The sequence below is a fragment of the Adiantum capillus-veneris genome, chromosome 16 (genome assembly GCF_014529385.1).
Source record: "Adiantum capillus-veneris isolate H3 chromosome 16, ASM1452938v2, whole genome shotgun sequence".
Taxonomy (NCBI): Eukaryota; Viridiplantae; Streptophyta; class Polypodiopsida; order Polypodiales; family Pteridaceae; genus Adiantum; species Adiantum capillus-veneris.
In genome coordinates this window covers 63,869,122-63,887,453 of record NC_140946.1, presented here as the reverse complement: position 1 = coordinate 63,887,453, position 18,332 = coordinate 63,869,122, and the positions used below count along the sequence as shown (strand labels likewise).

At 41.0% G+C, this 18,332-nt stretch overlaps 2 protein-coding genes across 5 annotated transcripts; one reads left to right on the top strand and one right to left on the bottom strand.

Annotated features, from left to right (window-relative positions):
- The first annotated feature begins 10,595 nt into the window (after positions 1 to 10,595).
- Positions 10,596 to 11,611, top strand: LOC147439175 (uncharacterized). The gene is made up of 3 exons (XM_086485065.1): positions 10,596 to 10,745; positions 10,819 to 10,966; positions 11,059 to 11,611. Exons 1-3 carry the CDS (start codon positions 10,611 to 10,613, stop codon positions 11,142 to 11,144), a joined length of 369 nt encoding a protein of 122 aa, XP_086341191.1. The 5' UTR covers positions 10,596 to 10,610; the 3' UTR covers positions 11,145 to 11,611.
- Positions 11,612 to 12,462: 851 nt separating this feature from the next.
- Positions 12,463 to 17,259, bottom strand: LOC147439174 (pentatricopeptide repeat-containing protein At2g27610-like). Of its 4 annotated transcripts, none has more exons than XM_086485062.1 (3): positions 16,918 to 17,259; positions 16,706 to 16,788; positions 12,463 to 16,616 (listed from the first exon to the last, which is right to left on the bottom strand). In XM_086485062.1, the coding sequence occupies exons 1-3, from the start codon at positions 17,162 to 17,164 to the stop codon at positions 13,608 to 13,610; spliced, it is 3,339 nt and encodes a 1,112-aa protein (XP_086341188.1). In that variant the 5' UTR covers positions 17,165 to 17,259; the 3' UTR covers positions 12,463 to 13,607. The 4 variants fall into 4 exon arrangements, with proteins under 4 accessions (XP_086341188.1, XP_086341189.1, XP_086341190.1 ...); XM_086485063.1 differs by having other exon boundaries at positions 16,697 to 16,788; positions 16,945 to 17,259; XM_086485064.1 differs by having other exon boundaries at positions 16,945 to 17,259.
- Between the last annotated feature and the right edge of the window lie 1,073 nt (positions 17,260 to 18,332).

Here is an 18,332-nt window from a genome sequence, read left to right as displayed (position 1 = left end):
TACAGGCCCAAAACAACAGTACAACTACAGGAAGGCCTCAAATTGCTCATTGGTTACATCCAAAAATTGCTACATGCCATAAGACAATTCAGGTATTTCAAACTACCTAAGCACTAGGCACTTGTGTAAACATGCCCCTAAGGTTTAAACTAAGACCTTAGTTAAAGTCCAAAAAAATAAGTACCCTGACACATCAAGCACTAACACCTGGTAGGCAATGTTTATCAAACATTGTGAGAACCCATCCCTCAACCAGAAATTTCAACATCAACATAATCTTTAACTTCAGTCTGCTTGAACTTCGGTCTGGATCTTTACATTTTGCTTGTCCACCTACACCACTTGCCTCTTCACCTGTAGCTTTAACTGTAACTGCATCTTCAGTTGACTACATCTAAACTTCAGTTTCAGTTGTATCCAACATTACAGTATCATTCTGCGTATACATTTGTTCAAGTTGATGATATTTATGTTGCTCCAACTGCTTCTGCAATTCCTCCTACTGTTGTTTCAGTCCATCATACTGCTACTTTAGTTCATCATTCTGCTTCTGCACAAAAAAATTATCCTCCTTTACTTATTCTTTTGCAAAGATCTGATATGGTTTACTAACCACATCATACATTCTGACTTTGATTTGCTCCCCCAAACACCTTTCATAAAGTCTCTTATTTCAGCCTTCATCTTTTCCACATCACCTAAAGCCAGATACCATCCCTCTACATCTAGCTCCTCCTTTGACATTTCTCTAATCTTTTCTTTCACTTTTCTGCATGATGTAGCTCTGTTCAAAAAAACCCTGTTGTTGTTGCTCTCATAAGTAGCACTTAAAGTACTCATTTGAGTGAAATGTCCATGCAAGACAGTAAACCACTCATCTCTCCATTGAACAATACTAGCTAAACTTTTCTGTCTGTATACTACCAACTTCTTATATGAGGCTAACTCCTTCTGCATCAGCTCCTGGCCTTTAGTCAACTCTTGAATTTTTCTAGAAGCTGCAAAACTTCCTTTTCAGACTGAACTTTCTTTTCAGACTGAACTTCCTTTTCAGACTGGACTTTCTTTTCCTTCAATGCTTTCTCTTATTCTCCCTCTAAAGTAAAATCCATTGTCTGTTGTTCCACATATTCTTTCACTACCCCAATTGCATTTTGCACCTCACTAAAAGATACATTTGAAAACTTGCCTTGGTTATGTTAGGCTTCTCAACTGCAGATTTCCCAGCTGCTATGACAGGTGTCTCTCGTGCAGGCTTTCCTTTTACCTTTCTAAGTTTAAAACATGTCTTGACTGACACAGGTACTGCTGATTTTTCACTTGTTTCCATACCAACTTCAGGAAACAAGTCCCCAAATTCTTTGTCCAAATTTACCTTAACTGCTTCTAGAGACTCCTTAGCTGAATGTCCTGTAGAGACCAAATTTTGCACATCCTTTTTCATATGCCGGGTCTTTTGTTCTTGATACAACTTTTGTCTTTTTTCCTTCCTTGGTGCAGATCCTAAGTCTTTAATCAATTGTCTTGTCCCTAGAAAATTTTTCCCTTGCAAAATTCTCTTGTTGTTCACATACTGAAAAACTGTTGTCAAATATGGTCCCACTTTTGTTGTTTTATCCTTTCTCTTTTGCTTTGTGTAAATTTCAAACTTGATCTTGTCAAATAGGATGTTTGCCCATCCAATCTACCTGCCAGTCTCAGCTACTAACAATATGCCATAGTTTTCCCTGCTTATATACTCTCACTTGACTAGCAGAAATATTCTTTTAAGAGACCATTTCACCTATTGCCTGCTTCTTCATTCTTGATAGCTGATAGTAATGCCTCCCACCTTGAGACTATCCAAAAGACATTGACATTTCCTTTTCAATTGCTTTGTTGACCTCATTTTCTTTTGCAGTAGGTATGTCAAACACCTGTGCAATCACTTCTTCAATCAGATAATCCTCTACAAAGATATGTCCATCATTTGTCTGCACATGCTTTAAGTATTACATTGGCATTTGATTCTGCCTCCAACTCATCCAACCAGGTAACCTTGCAAAATTTTGTAACCCTATTTTCTTTAACCATGGAATATTCTCCTCATTTGCCACTAAATTATACATGACGTCCAAGAAAGTGCACTCTAGGATTACTTCCTCTCTTAAAGGGGTAAAGCCTTGATGGGTGTAAGCATTTTTGGCCCATCCTCCTCGCTGGACTCATCCACCACCGTCCTCTGGTAACGAGTTTTGTGCGAAGGTCGCAGCGTGAAAAGGGGCTCTTCTTCCTCCATCCTTGAGTCAGACCCCACACCCACATGTGTGTTGCAAAGGCTCAACACATTGCAGCAAGCAAGAAAGTGCAGTGAGAAAGAAAAACGCCGCAAAGTAAAAATTTTGCACCCCTGAAAATGATGCCTTTGTCCACTGCCTCGAATGCACACGACATCTCTATCCCACTAACATCATTAATTTGATGCTCTACTCGAGTACCTTTTATTTCTCCAAAAAAAGGTTTAAGTCAAAAACCATTTACTGGCTTAGCACTTATCTGTCCTGACTCATCAACCAAAATAAACATATTAGGTCCTACAGACCTAACTATCTAGAATGGCCCGACAAACTTGAGTTTCAATTTTCCAAGTATGGGTCCCAGCTTGCTATTGTAAACCATCACCCAATCTCCCGCAAATAAAAATTTGAACTTTATGTTCCTGTTGATCCAAGCTTGCCTTCTTTGTTGTATAACCGCTACAATATACATGCTCTAAATTTTGTCCTCTTCCAGTTTTAGTAATTCTTCCTTTTTCGCAGTTGACTAACTCTTCAGGAAATAGTTTCTGTTGAATTGCAACCCTGAGGCTTGGTACTAAAAACTCCATATGAACTACTGCTTCCAATCCATACACCAACTTGAATGGTGACATGCCTCTTGTTACTTTAAATGCTATCCTAAAAGCCCAAAGTGTCCAATATTCCGACTTCTCATCCCAATCTGTTATGTTTTGATTCACCAACTCCTAATTGTCCTCAGCAAAATCTTATTGGTACTTTCTGCTTGTCCATTTGCTTGAGGATGGTACACATTTGATTTCTTATGCACGATCATATGCAGTTCAGCCAGTTTACTGATCACTTTGTTAATAAAATGTACTCCCTAATTAGAAATCAACTCAATAGGACATACAAATCGGGTCATAATATTTTTATACAAAAATTTTGCCACACTCCTTGCTGTGTTATCTCTCAAAGCCACAGCTTCTACCCATTTTGTGCAATAATCACTGCAACCAAGATACAATTGTTTTGCGTAAACCTTGCAAGTGGCTTGATGGGACCAAAAGAATATAATACCCACTTTTGAAATGGTTCCAAAGGTAATATAGGTTGCAAGGGCATCTTGTCTACATTCAATGGTATGTCCTCTCTTTGACACAACAAACACTTCTTACTAAATTGTTGAGCATCTTTTATAATAATTGGCCACCAAAGTCCTGCTTAAAATATTTTTCTTGCAGTAATATCTCCTGAAAAATGTCCTCCTGAAATACCTGCATGAGCTTCCGCTAGTAATGTTGTTTGTTCAAACTCAAGAACACATCTCTTGATCACCTGATCAATTCCTCTTTTGTATAAAACCCCTGCTATAACTCTAAAAGGTTTGCTTCTTAATGCTAATATCTTTCTATGATCCTTATTCATTGCTTCCGGCAACATTCCTTCAATCAAAAATTGAAGCATGTCTTCATACCAGTCCTCTGATTGGTCAGTCACCTGAACTAAAATCAACTCTGCATCAGGCAATTGATCAGGTACTCCTCTAGAATCTTCCTCTCCTCCTTCCAATCTACTCAAATAATTGAATAATACATGAAGTCTGCCTAGAGTATGTATCACTACATAATCAAATTCCTGCAATAACAGTATCCATCTTGCCAACCTCCCTAAAAGGTGTGGTTTATCACCAAGTAGATCAATGAAATATTACCTATCTTTTATGCAGGTGTCAATACCCTGCTTGCATAGTAAATAGGTCTGAACCAAACTCTAGTGGTTTCTTGCATTAATGTTGCGCCCACTGCTACATGAGATGCATCCACAAAGATGTGAAATGGTAACTTCCAATTAGGAACAATCAACACTGGTGCTACAGTCACCATGTTCTTCAAAATCATGAATGCCTTACTCTGCTCTTCTCCCCATTGAAATACATTACCCTTCTTAGTAAACTTTTTCAATGGTGTGCACACATGAGTCAAATACCCCAAAAATCTGCTCAATTGTTTAATTGTTCTTGGTTTTGGTGCCTTTCTAATAGCTTCCACCTTTCTTGGATCAATAGAAACCCTTTCTTCAAAAATAACATGCCCTAAAAGAACTCCTCTTTTCACTGTAAATGCACATCTGGTTGGATTTAATGACAATCTGAACTCCCTACATTTCTGAAATCACAACCTCAAGTGTTCAAGATGCTCCTGCTTCTTTCCAAAAGCACTAAAATCATCCAAGAAAACCCTCATAAACATTGTAAGGAATTCAGAAACACATGTTGTACTTCTTTTTGAAATGTTGGTGGAGCCTTTTTCAAGCCAAATGTCATCACATTGCTAGCATAAACTCCCCATTCAGTCACAAAAGCTGTTTTTTCCCTATCTTCAAATGCCATTGAAATTTGGTTGCATCCACTAAAACCATCCTAAAAACTATAAATCTCATGTCCAACTATTGCATCTAGTAGTGTATCAAAAAAAGGTAAGGAAAATGGATCATTATCATGTAACCCACACACACCCTGATCTTTCCATTCTTCTTTGGAACTACAACAATCGGTGACAACCAAGTAGCTTCCTCCAAAGGATAAATAAAACCAACAGCCAACAGTTTGTCCATGTCTTCTTTAACCTATTCGGCATAATTAGGATTCATTATGTACCTTTGTTGTATAACTTGAACTGCATTTGCTTTCAAATTAATTTTGTGTTGACAGAAGCTAGTATCTGCTCCTTTCATTTTTGTGTATTTCCATGCAAAAACATCTTTGAATTCTAACAACAATTCCTTCAGTTTTAGTTTAAATTCCTCATCCATATCTGCTGATATCTTCACTGTATGTGGTTCCTCCTGGGTGTTTAGGTTCAGTTCTTGTCGTTCATCATGAGTCACTCTAGCAGTTCTTGCCATTTGATGTTCAGAGGTTCTCTCTGCTTGCTTCAATGCTTCAATGGCTTCCTCTTCTTCTCTATTCTCAATCTTTAGGTTCTTCAATAGCTCATTGCCCATCTTGCTATTTGATTGTTTACTTCCCTAAGTAATTACTGATTTCTGAGTTATTAGTTGTATTCCATCATCTTCTGGCTGTAGCACATATTTGGTTGCTATCTTTTTCACATCTACTTCAAAAATAGGTACAACTAATGAATTAGTTCTAAGAAATTCTTCTTTTGCATCCTCTCCAATTTATTCTACCATATTCAGTCCTTCTGCATGCAATGCCCCGAAACCAAGTGGTATCACCTTATTTGCATCCATTTGCATTCTCACTTTCTTCTTTCCTCTTTTGATCACTATAGAGTCTTCTCCCCATAGCTGCTTTACTCTTGCTGCTCTTAACCAGGACCTCCCCAACATCATTGGAACAGAGCAAGTAGATTCTTCCAACCTGAGAACCACAAAGTTGGCCACAAACTGCAGTCCCCCAACTAAAATTTGCAAGTTCATCAAAGTTCCCAATTGTTGAACTCATCTTTGGTCTGTCATCTTCACCTGAAAAGGTGATGGATCCCATTTCAAGAGATTCAGACGTTTGCATGTCGACTCTGGGAGAATATTAACTCTTGACCCGTCATCCAAGAAAACTCTTGGAATAGATACCCCCACTACTAGTACCTTGTAATCCACATCCATTGGTAGGACTTCACATACTTCTCCATAAAAAATTTCTTTAGTTTCCCTACATACTGCCTGATTTGTACCTTCCACTTCATTACTCAATCTTTTCAACAACTGTTGGGAAAATGCAGGTACCAACCTCAACATTTGCTCTTCAGTAAATGCTATTGGAGCTGACAACAAAGCTTCATAAAATTCATCACCACTACCCTGCTCTTTCAGTACACTCTTACTTTTATCTAGTGTAATTTTTCCATGGTTAGCCAAGGATCTTGCAACAAACTCCCATTCTTCAGATGGTATATTCCCTCCTTGGGACTCTCGTACTTCCTTGAGTGCTTCTGTTCTCACTTCTTTTTGCTCCTTCCAATTCACAGTGCTTTGGTCATCTTTTTCTTGCACGATTGCCTTTCTTGGATTTGATTTTGATCTTGTTACAACCATGACATCAATGCACCCACTGCTTTCATGAATATCCTCAATTTAGATACATGTTGCACAGTCACAGTTGTAATGCTTACCCATTCACTCACTGAGTATACTGACAATCTTGTTCTTTCTAATTCGATTTTTGTTCCTCCTGATGGAACTGTATCCTGTCCTGAATCCATTCTTCCTCAATCCATTCTTCTTCAATCTATTCCTCCAGCACCACTAAATTAGCCTCATCTGGAGGTCTTTGTTGCTACTAGGGTGGAGTTTGTTGATTCTGTTCCTAAGGCCTGTTAATATTGTTGTTATTGTTATTGCTGTACCTAATGATAAAAATGCCTCTATCATTTTTGTGTCTACACCACAGTTCACAATCAGGACCTTGTCTATGTCCTACTGCTCCACAGTAATCACATTGCAGCTGCTGCATATTATTTTGACTTCTGTTCTAGTATCCCCAATTATTTTGGTTTTGAGACCTTCTTTGAGGTGCAGGTCCCTGATATCTCATGTTAGCACCTTAAGGAGCTATCACATTTGCAGCTTCCTCCCTCATTTTTTGAGTAATATACTCAGGTATTCTTCCCTTGAAATCTAGATTATAATAACAATTTTCATATTCATGACCAAATCTTTGATAAACCAGACAATATGGTTTTCCTGACATTCCAAACTCGCTCATTCCAATTGTCGGCAATTTTTTCTGAATAGTTTTGTTGACTGCATCCGCAGTTACTACTTTCGTTCCCTATTTCTTTTCATTCTTTTGCTTACCCTTATCTTTCTTTTGCTTCTTCTTTTCCTGCTTCTTCTTCTTTTCTGACCAATCTTCATCATCAGTATCAGTTTCCTCCTAAGTATCATGATCTAAATCTTCATCTTTTGACTCTAACTCTTCTGACTCTAAGTCTGAATCCTCATTCTTCTTCTTCTTCTTCTTCTTCTTCTTTTCCTTTAGTTCTGTCTAACCCCCATATCTTCTTCAGCTATTTCTACCAAATTAGTAAAATCATGTGCATTTGCTAATGGGAGTCTCTCTGCTACTGCACTTTTGAACTCCTTTTTGAGTCCCTTAGAAAAGTAGTCTCCCACTTGCTCCATAGAAGGTTGTTGTGATGCCTCCTATCTAATATTCAAATTTCTGAATTTTTGTGCATAATCTTCAACCAACAAATCTTTCTGCTTCAAGTTCCTCAACTTCTTCGATATGTCTTTAGGTGTTTTATCCTCACTGAACCTAAATAAAAATCTCTGCTTTAAATCATTATAATCAGCAAAAGTTGCCATGCCATACTGCAAAAACCACTCCATGGCCTTACCCTACAGTGTTGCTGCAAAATGCTCTACATCCAGATGTAACGCCTCATATCCACTTGTTGCAGACCACTTTGTTTGAAACTGACCAACGTGGCTCTCAGCATCTTGGGACTTTTTCCCGCTGAACTTTTCCACGTCCACTTTTGGATTTGGTGTAGCCATTGGACGTTTCAAAAGTGTTTTGAGTACTGTTATTGGGAGTGGACTGAAAGGTAAAGTACATGTCCCTTCTCATGATACAAACTGCAATTGTCTTCTTGCCTTTAAGATTGTCTGAGTTAACAGTACATTAACCAATTGTCCCAAAAGTGGGTATGGTGTGGGAGGAGTTGTTTTTTGGCCTCCTTGGTTTGCAGATGGGGTCTCCTGCAGACTATGTTTAGGTTCTTACAGTTCAGTCCCCGTCCCAACAGCTTCTACTCCAGCAAGCCCCCTTACAAGTTCTTCTTGGTCATCACTACCCGACTCTTCTTCTTGTATTCCCCTTGCAGAGAACTCTCACCTCAGTCTAAACCTTGTGCCATATGAGTTCTCCATGACCCACTCATGCATTGTTTCTTCTCTTCAGTCTTAAATAATGTACCAACGCTTTCCTTTCATATAGACTATAAGACAAAGGCAAATTGCATGCCCCGAAAGGTAAAAATGATGTAGCTACCTTGTCAACAATTGTAATTTTGATTTTCTCTGGCATATTCGAGAAGAAATCCTCCAAAAACTTTGTTGCATATTCCTCAAACTCTTCCTGCGGGGTTACCCAATTTGAGAATTCCTGCAGGTGGTCTATGTCAACCAATATATCAGTTTCTTGCTACATTCTTGAGTGCCCTATGGTTTAGGTTGAATTCGAACCAATTGTAGGATCACCAAAGTGTTAGGGGCTCACAGCCTTAACAAGTATTCTGTACAAGAAACATGCAATATAAAGGAAAACGACTACATGAGACTCCTCATTAAATGACAAAGCTACAAAGGACATGAATAAGAAACAACATGATTGAGACAAAGAAAGTACCGCTTCACTATGTATTCATCATCATCATCATCATCAAACTACAGGCCCAAAACAGCGGTACGATAGGAAGACTCCAAACTTCTCATTGCTTACATCCAAAAACTGCTACACGTCATAAGACAATTTGGGTATTTCAAACTACCTAAGCATTAGGCACTTGTGTAAACATGCCCCTAAGGTTTAAAGCTAAAACCTTAGTTAAAGTCCAAAAAGATGAGTACCCTGACACATCAGGCACTAACAAAGGGCACATACGGAGTGATAGGATTGAAAAACCAAAAAGTAGGCCCTTCGAAACCTGGCTCCGAAAAAAGAAGCTACAAAATTTCCCTCTGTCCATAGTGCTGACTATCCTCCTAGCTTCATTGAATAGTTGCTAAATCAGCATGTCAGTCCAATTGATCGTGCTTAGAAATCTAGCATCAGTAATCATTGCATGAGTAGCACGAAAAATGTTGTAAACCTTGGCCATCAACCATACACCTTCCAACACCCAGCAAAGACATTCACACCCTTCCACATGCGAACGACCATGTAGTGTAAACTCATTACTGGCCAGATTACCATTTGTTGCTACCATATCGTCTTGCACCAATTCTCAAGTCAGTCGCCTGGCTCTCCATGGAGATGAGCAATGACCTGGATATCCTTTGCAGAGCTAACTCCTATAGAATTAAGAGGGTGTGAGCATGAGGCTATACATGTGCCCAATCGATGGCCATGTTCTCGAGTAATCCTTTGTGCTCCAGTTACACCTTTATTGCCTCATTCATCTGATGGTTGAGCAAAGTAAGAGTCTCATGCTCACAAAGCCCATAACTGGTGCCATCTCTCTATTGTATGCACAGAGCTTGGCGATGAAAAGAGGTGATCAAAATGAAGCAAAGCATGCCAATAGGAAATAGAGGTGCAAACATGAAGTAAAAGTAGGACCGAGGTAATTGCCACACTTATATAGTAACCCTTTTTGCATGTCCAAATCCAAACATCATGCATTGGGACTCTGGTTCACACAAGTGACAGTTAATGAGTCGCCATCCCTTGTCACAATTAACTCACTCATTTTGCAAGATCCTGTTCATCATACCTCGCGTACTACACACAAGACTTAATGCCACGTTTATAACAGTACATCAAAGTTATTAGCGCGACTATTCGGATCTCACCTGCCGCCCCAATCTCCTCATAACGATCAATGGGCATCGTCCCAAGGTAATGCCACAATTTGAAGTTTTTGACCAAACTTGGAACCATCATCCCATCCAGATTCTGCAAAAAGAATGCATTTACCCTCGCACTTCCATGAACACGGTAGGGTCCTATCCAATGCAATTTCGTTTTTCTTAATATTTCCCTTGCCAAGAATTAACCATCAACACGAGATCACCCTCTTTGAATATCTTAACCCGTATATCTCTATCCATTTGTTTCTTAATTTTGATATGTAACTCCCTCATCAACATAAAACTAGTGTATCTATCCTTTTCCATTTGCATTAACAGATCCATCCCGATAGACCATCGAATCCTCTGATAGTAGTCTTTTAGACATAACAATCTGCATGCTAGGCACCACAAATTCTAAAGTGAAAATTGCTTCTATTCCAAACACCAACTTAAAATGAGTAGGTAAATGATGTGTGATATGTCCAAAGTGCCTCAGGGAGCTTCAAATCCCAATCATCTTGTTCCACAGTAACTAACTTTGTCAACATCCGCATGATCACTTAATTGCCAATCCATTCACTTGCGGATAATAAGGGCTACTCTTTTTATACATAATCTTAAAAAATCCGCAGTAACTCCCGAATCACGTTGTTCAAAAAATGTGTTCCCTGATCATTGACCAATTCCAGGGGCATACCAAACCTAGGAAACACATTCCGACAAAGACAGCCTGCAATTGAAACCACATTATCTTTTTAAACGCCCAATCTTCTACCCACTTTGTACAGTAATCCCGTACAAGTTAGAATGTATCTGTGTTTTGATTGTTTTGCCGCAACCAAGCCCTTAACCGACAGGATTGCCCAACTGAAAGACTCTTTGCGATGGGCTGAATTGCGAACACAATGCGCAAAGCAGAGGGAAGAGCAAGCCCGGCGTCAGGTATGTGAAGCAATAGAGACGGCCTCTCTGGGCTGAGGAGCAACAGACAGAGTTCGAACGAAGCGTCTCATAGGATCACCTGGATGCGGTGGTCTCACTTCTGAAGGAGGATATACAAGCTCACCAGGAAGGGGAGCAGCACTCAAGTCCTTCTCGATGGTTCCAGCATTTGCTTGCACCAGAGGGTCATGCGGATGGGACATCCAGCATGGCTAATTGGGGTAAGAGAAAAGCTGATGAATATCTCTCATTCCCCTAGCCAACTGTTTTTACAAGCCCTATAATTGAAGGACTTGCGAACCATTATAACCAGTTGCAGAATGCGGAGGTGGCCCTCCAAGCAGGGGAGACGAAACTGGACAGTCTCAAAACACAACTTTTGTTGAGCAAGGAGGATGAGAAGCAGTTGCGGAAGTGGAAACCCAGAAGCATAGTGACGCCACTTGCAAGAGCCTCTTCTGTCGCACTGTGCTCTTTTGAGCCAATGTCTGAATTCCCTCACTTTGTTTAATCCTCCGGCTCCTCCTTGGAGGACAGAGGCATCTACTCTTCTACGATGCTATTATTCAAGTTTCCAACCCTTCGCCCAGTTGAGGCCATATGTAAACTCCAACCCACCTCCCCCTTCCCCCTACCGATTCCTCTAATGGGGACTGAAAATTTATGGTATCAAGTCCTCCGTGCATGCCAAATGTTAAGCCGGAGTAACCTTAGTCCGGATACAAGGAGTGTGTCATGATTTGTAAGGGTGTAACCGTTTGTATCGTCATGCATATTGGGATTCTAATAAAGACAGGAATTGCTTGAACATGATGCATGATAGTTTTGATGTATGAAGCTATATATCAGTAGTTATTTTGTCGTTCTCTTGTATTCGCACAATGTCCTTTTGGTCTTCTGTACCTTACTTGGTGTGATGTTGTTAAGTTCTGTCTTTGATGTTCCGACATGACACCCGGGTAACACCGTACTTTTTTGAGAATATAAAGTGTATCCACCACCCTCTTTCTATTGATTGGTCTTTGATTAACCTTAATCCCAAACGGCTCTTACAGGGTTCACAAATTTGCAGCCAGACGTTGCACTAACAACCGCGATATCACATTACCATCTCCTACACGAGCAACCTCGGCACTTACATAAAAAATTGGCTGCAAGATGTTCACGAGCAGACAATACACTTATATATAAACAGGGCCTTTCCCACCAAAGCTCGCAAAATCCACTAGATTTTAGGTCAAAATTTGATGACAAAACTTGTTTATTGTAATTGTAAATAGAAGTTGTGACATTTTGACCATATCTATTTTGAGCATGACTTCTTCTCTATAAATTAAAAACAGTCAAAAGGGAGATGCTCTATTCTGCAGATTGTACCAATGCTTGTGTTGCCCTTCTCCTCTCTCCTCTACCTCTCATCTTCACTCTTGCACACATGCACAGCACTCCAATTACGGTAATGCACATGACCGTGCTCTCATGCCATGCTCTCTCCCTCTCCCCGATCATGTGCCTTATCGATAGACTGTGTTGTCAAGGACTCTTAAGATAAGCAAGATGGGTTTTTCTATTTCGCATGTATTTTCGCAGGTTCGACACCTTCCATTGTTGCACAACCAACCTTGTGAATATCTACCTGGTAGAAATGTCAAGTTAGAAGAAGATAATATACCACGCTAATTCAAAAACTAAGATGAAAGCAATGGATAGTGAGTCCTAACTCTCAAGCATGATGTTTAAGTGTATGCATTCAAAGACTTGCACACAATCACTAGGAGATTAGGGTTATTATCACATGAGAAATTCTAACCTCCTGAGACCAATGAGCTTGCCAGACCAAATCCACGGTCTATCAAGCTATAGTGGACTTCCTAGAAAAGAAAAACTTTCGGAGATAACTATTGAATAAACTCACCCAAGTTGTTGTTCATCTCTTGTAGGTACACTTGCTCTTTTGTGAATTTTCACAAAAGGTTCAAACCAGGAGTCGTAAGAAAGGGTTGTCACTCTCTCATTTTCAATGTTTGATATACTGTATATAAGTAATCAAGTAGCACCAAAAGGCTTCAAGATTGCATTAGGTGGGGAGAGATTGGCCGGCTTCCAAGCTTTGCCATGGGTGCCACTCACTCTGTTGACACCTCATTGCTCGGTGCATCAATAATAGTGAACCTGTGTTACGGTAGAACACCTTCCAATCACTGAGGGAAACGGACTGTATCTTCTAAACCATCTAAACGGTAACTCCAAAAAGGGTGCTTCAAGGCTTGAAAATTTCTCTGAAATCTCACACCATTTATCTGTCACGTGATTCAACCATGCCTTCCTTTTTTACTAGCTTACAGCATTATCTGCTAACACTCATTTGAGTATTTATACCCAAGAACTTGAGTATTAAAACCCTATTCAATGCACTTGACAGATTCGGCATATAAGGGGTGGTGAATCACATAATTCTGAACATCCACATAACCTCCTTGTATCATAAGCTATCTATCCTTATTCTTATTTTTTCGCTTCAAGACTTCTCATATAGCTACAGCCATACTTCAACTACACAATTACATCTAGCTGCTTGGCAGTCGAGCAGAATATACAACATGGTTGTTGGTGATTTGTAGTACATATGTACACTAGAAATTGATCAAACAGCAAGAAGCAGGCAACCTTCATATTAAGTGCGTCATTTGAGGACACATCAAAACAGTTGCCTGCCATCATTTTTGTTGTTATGCTACAACCAGTACAAGAGAAATGTCATCTGAGGTGAAAACGCACATCATTCCAACTTTTGCGCCCGTGTTCAAGATTGCATGATATCTAAAAGAAAACCCTGATTTTCATCCGTCCCTGCCGATCGCATTAAAACATATCACCACAAATACACACACCATCCTTGAAATGATGCATACAGCTGTCATCTCGCAATATTATCTCTCGCCGTTCAATCTTGGAGACGACCTTACTTGCACTATGGCAATCTGTGCACATCCTTAAATTCTTCGAGATTCTCAATGTGGTTCCCAGTGGCGTGTTGAGAAGCCCAAAAGCTATAGCCAGTTTCTCTGCATGCTCACACAAGGCTACTTCTTTTTGGTGATCAGAAGTGGGCCTCACATCTTTACTCACGTTTGGCACATGCCCCTCATCTTTTAGACGCAAGTTTAGGTTTCTGACTGTGGCAAGCACACTGTCATTCTGCTCATTTCCAACCACAAACTCGTGCACCTCATTGTCTATCTCTATCCACGCACTTGCAGGTTTCTTAAAGGCTTCAACATGCTTTCTAAGCCCCTCAATCTTCAATGCACCTTCGATGCTTCCTGCTCCTGTATAGATGTCGGTCATGAGAACATACCAAGCAGCATCCTCTGGATCTTTCTGCACCAGCTGTTGAAAGCATCGAAACCCTAAATCTGCCTCTCCATGGGTTTTACAAGCACTAAGCAGAGCCGCCCAAGTATCTTCTGAAGCTGGAGCAAAGGTCTCCAGAAACTGCTCTGCTGCGAATAAGTCACCTGACCGTGCTAGAAGGTCCACCATGCAGCTGTAGTGCTCTCTTGTAGGTGCAAGACCATAATATTCCCTCATTAACTTAAAGTATTCGAAACCTTCTTTTGCCAAGCCAGCATGGCTGCATGCAGTGAAAAGACAGGTAAAGGTCACAACATCTGGCTTGCAGCCCTGCTGTTGCATATGTTTGAAACACTGGACAGCCTTGCTTCCCTCGTGATTCATAGCATAGGCTTTCATCATCGCACTCCATGCCGAGACATCATACACAGATACATTATTAAACACGTCACATGCCTCTATCAGAGACCCACACTTGGCATACATATTGATTAATGCACTAGCCACAGAAGAATCCCTTTCAAACCCATCCCACACAATGTGCACATGTAACTCTCTGCCTTTGTCTACAGTTCCAATGCTTCCACAAGCTTTCAGCGTGCAAGCATATGTGAAAGCATTAGGGAATATACCCCCTGCTTGCATCTTCTTGAAATACTTTAAAGCCATGACATCAGACCCACAATCAGTATGCCCTCCAATAAGTGCAGTCCATGACACAACACATTTAGCAGGAATCCTCTCAAAAACATCAGATGCCTCTACCAAAAGGCCACATGCGGCATACATGCTGACGAGAGTGTTAGCCACTGTTGATTCCAAATCAAGTCCCTTTCTTACAGCTTCCATATGAAGTTCCATTCCTTTGACATTGATACCCATGCCTCCACATGCTTTCAAGGCACAAGAATATGTGATAGCATTCGGAACAAGCCCACGTTTTTGCATCCACATGAAACAGTTAAGTGCTTCCTCTCCATGGCTGTGTTCAGCATACCCTGCGATTAATGCAGTCCAGGACACAACATCACGTAACTCTAACTTGTCAAAACTATTTCTTGCCTCCAACAATAATCCACACCTGCCATAAAAGCCAGTTAAACTATTAGCCACTAATAGATCTTCAGCCAATCCCAGCTTCACACTTGTGATGTGTACCTCTTGACCTTGCTCCACAGCTCCCATACTGGCACAAGCTTTCAAGGCACAGGATAATGTGATTGTATCCGGAACAACCTTCTCTACCTGCATCTGTACAAAACAATCAACTGGTTCTTGAAAGTCACCATGGTCAATGTATGCCACAATAAGTGTATTCCATGACACCACATCCCAAGCTTGCAACTTGTCAAATACTTCACATGCTTCGTTGAGGCAGCCACATTTGCAGTACAAACTCAGGATGCTGTTGGAGACGGTAATATCACTTTCGTATCCTTTTTCCACAACCTCACTATGTATCATTCTTCCTTCGTCCAAGGCTTGCATGATACGGCAAGCTTTTGCAGCCAAAGACAGTGTGACACGATTTGCAGAAATGCCCTCTGACTGCATTCTATGATACAATGCCAATGATTCCTTACCCAAATCACATTCCACGTAGCCTGCAAGAAGTGCAGTCCAAGAAACTACATCCCGCACTGGCAACCCCTCAAAGACTTCCTCAGCCTCACCAAGAGAACCACATTTTATGTACATGTCTATCAAGCTATTCCCAACAAGAAGATCTCCACCAAGACCTTTCTGCTTTATTTGCTCATGAAGATTACGGCCCACTTGTAAACTTTCCAAAATTCCACATGCTTTTAATAAGCCTAAGAATGTGAAACTAGTGGGCTGTATACTACCTTCATTCATATCGTGATAAAGATCAAGAGCATGCTGCAACTGTCCATTCATAGAATAGCCTAACATGAGAAAGGACCATGAGTGTTCATTTCGATATACCAGCTTGTTGAATATACGAGAAGCAGTAGGCAAATCTCCACATTCCGCAAACATAGGCACAAGATGATTGCCAACAACAACATCACTCTCTAGTCCATTCTCACAGATGTGTCGGTGCAGACGAAATGAAAACAAAGGATTCTTGCTCTCTCTGCACTTTTGCACGAGAAGAAGTATGTCAAAAATGGAAAGGTTTACTTCTGTCTCGTCCAAAGCAAACAGGACATCGTCCATGTCAAGCTCCCTCCAATTCAATGCCTCTGAATAATTTGTTTCTCGCATATTGCTACTCACCAAATTGCATAATGAGTTTCCCTTATCCATGTTTTCTGCAACCTGATTTCTATTTCTATTGTAAGTCGAAGGCACATTGCCAAGGTCTGCATTGTCTCTATACCAAATAGTATTTCTGCTCGCAATTCCTGCTTCTGTGAGTTGTCGATTGATGTGGCTGTCAGAAGCCACATTTTCATTAAAACTTCTCAACTCATGTTCGGGCCGATCGTGATCCGCTCCATCTGCTCTTAGAGACTTTTCAAGAAAAATTCTCCCAAGCTCTGATGCGACTATCTGTTCTATATAGGGTAAGTCAGAAAATTCTGTGTATTTTGAAGGTTGTGAAGGAGAAAACAAAGTAGGATAGTACTCACTGGTGGCACCTGCTCAAGGTCTGGGCCTGGAAGAGCAGAAGAGCCGTAAAGCTGTTCTGTTGGTTGTTCAAACAGCATCATGGGATCCCTTTCTGCGTAGAGAAAGAGAACATATAAAGATCGCAAAAGAGACACAGACATACACACGGACAGAGAGAGAGAGAGAGAGAGAGAGAGAGAGAGAGAGAGAGAGAGAGAGAGAGAGAGAGAGAGAGAGAGACCCCGCTGGCAGGGTTGAAGAAGATTACTCCGCGAAGCTGCAGTGGTTACAGGGAATGCATAAAGGGGTTGCTCAGAGGCGTTAGCAAGGACGCAGCCAGGAGGCCTGGCCGGGCTCATGCCGAAGGGCCATGGCTGCTGCACCGTCACCATGGAGTCCCTTGCTGCTATTCTGCCAGACCTACTCCTCTTATCATCCAGAGCAGGACACTGCTGCTTCGCCAGGCCAGCGATCGGATGATGCTGCATCTTCTCAGTGATAACACTGCATCGAGGTTCATTTTCGGGAAGACATAAATGATCAGTTCTGATAACTTAGGCCTGGTTCAAAATATGTCCGAGCGACGTGGTAATACCAAGGCAGTTCATCGATGCCTTGTGTGACCAGGCCCCAAAAGTAAACGTCATCAAAAGGTGGTTTTCACGGCCAAGTGGGAGCTCTATGTAGCGATGGCATGAGCCCCTAGGCATGGACTTCTCTCGCACTCTCAAGCCAACCAATCCCCAGTTCTCTCATGCTATCAACGTTACCTAGTCAACTAGCCCCAGTTCTTTCAACTTGCTTCCACTAACCCTCTCTTCATCTCAATTACACAAGGCATTCATGAGCATTGCTATGGTGCATGGCGTAATAACTCTTGGGGCGCCCATGTTGCATTCCCATATGTGAACCACCAAAGTTCAGTTGCACCCACTCCTACTCTACTCTTGACGCAACACCCCCACTATGGCGCCTTCAACACGTTACCCCCTCCTCCACAATATGCCTCTCTCATCAACCATGCCGCACAACATAGAAATGCTCCTGAAGGAGTGCCAGAGCAAACAAGCACTACTATAGTCGTCACCAATCAAGTCAAAGCTCAAGCTACCAAAAACGTGTTGCCCTATACCTGCACAAACAACAACAATCAAGACTACAATAAGTATGCCTCAATGAATATTGTCGACTGTTGGGCAGCAAGTCAAGAAAATTCTGGAAAGACCTTAAGCTTCAAAGATATACAAAGGAATGAGTTGGTCTCTTCTGACGGCTATTCCAAGTTAGAGACTTGGAGTTAATCGGATCAAATTACATGTTCAGACTTCAGATAGCAGACAAAGATTGAAATGGAAACATGAAGACAAGAGAATGGAACTTATATATATTCAGATATTGGAAAGTATACAACTGGCACCAGATAGAGCTTCGAAAGAGCTAATTGATGCTAAGAGAAAATGCTTAGTTAGTAAAAAAGGGTAGCTCTAGGTTCCAGAATGACTAGCCCACAAAAATGAAAGAGACTCTTCAAAGTCATCTCCTGTTCTCTCAAACTCATCCTAGTCTTTGGCCCCTTTCTACTGCTACTGCATTGCGTTATTCTCCAAGGTTAAGAGGGAGAGAGAAGGAGAGAGCTTGAGCACTTGCAAGCAAACA

Excerpts from the sequence above, each read along its gene's own strand:
- LOC147439175 (XM_086485065.1), top strand. The coding sequence starts at position 10,611 with ATGTATCTGTGTTTTGATTGTTTTGCCGCAACCAAGCCCTTAACCGAC. Across the intron at positions 10,746-10,818 it reads AAGAGCAAGCCCGGCGTCAG|GATCACCTGGATGCGGTGGT; the intron begins GTATGTGAAGCA and ends AGCGTCTCATAG. Across the intron at positions 10,967-11,058 it reads ATCCAGCATGGCTAATTGGG|TTGCAGAATGCGGAGGTGGC; the intron begins GTAAGAGAAAAG and ends CATTATAACCAG.
- LOC147439174 (XM_086485061.1), bottom strand. The coding sequence starts at position 17,164 with ATGCAGCATCATCCGATCGCTGGCCTGGCGAAGCAGCAGTGTCCTGCT. Across the intron at positions 16,789-16,917 it reads TCTTCAACCCTGCCAGCGGG|AAAGGGATCCCATGATGCTG; the intron begins GTCTCTCTCTCT and ends TTCTCTACGCAG. Across the intron at positions 16,617-16,696 it reads ACCTTGAGCAGGTGCCACCA|ATAGTCGCATCAGAGCTTGG; the intron begins GTGAGTACTATC and ends TATATAGAACAG.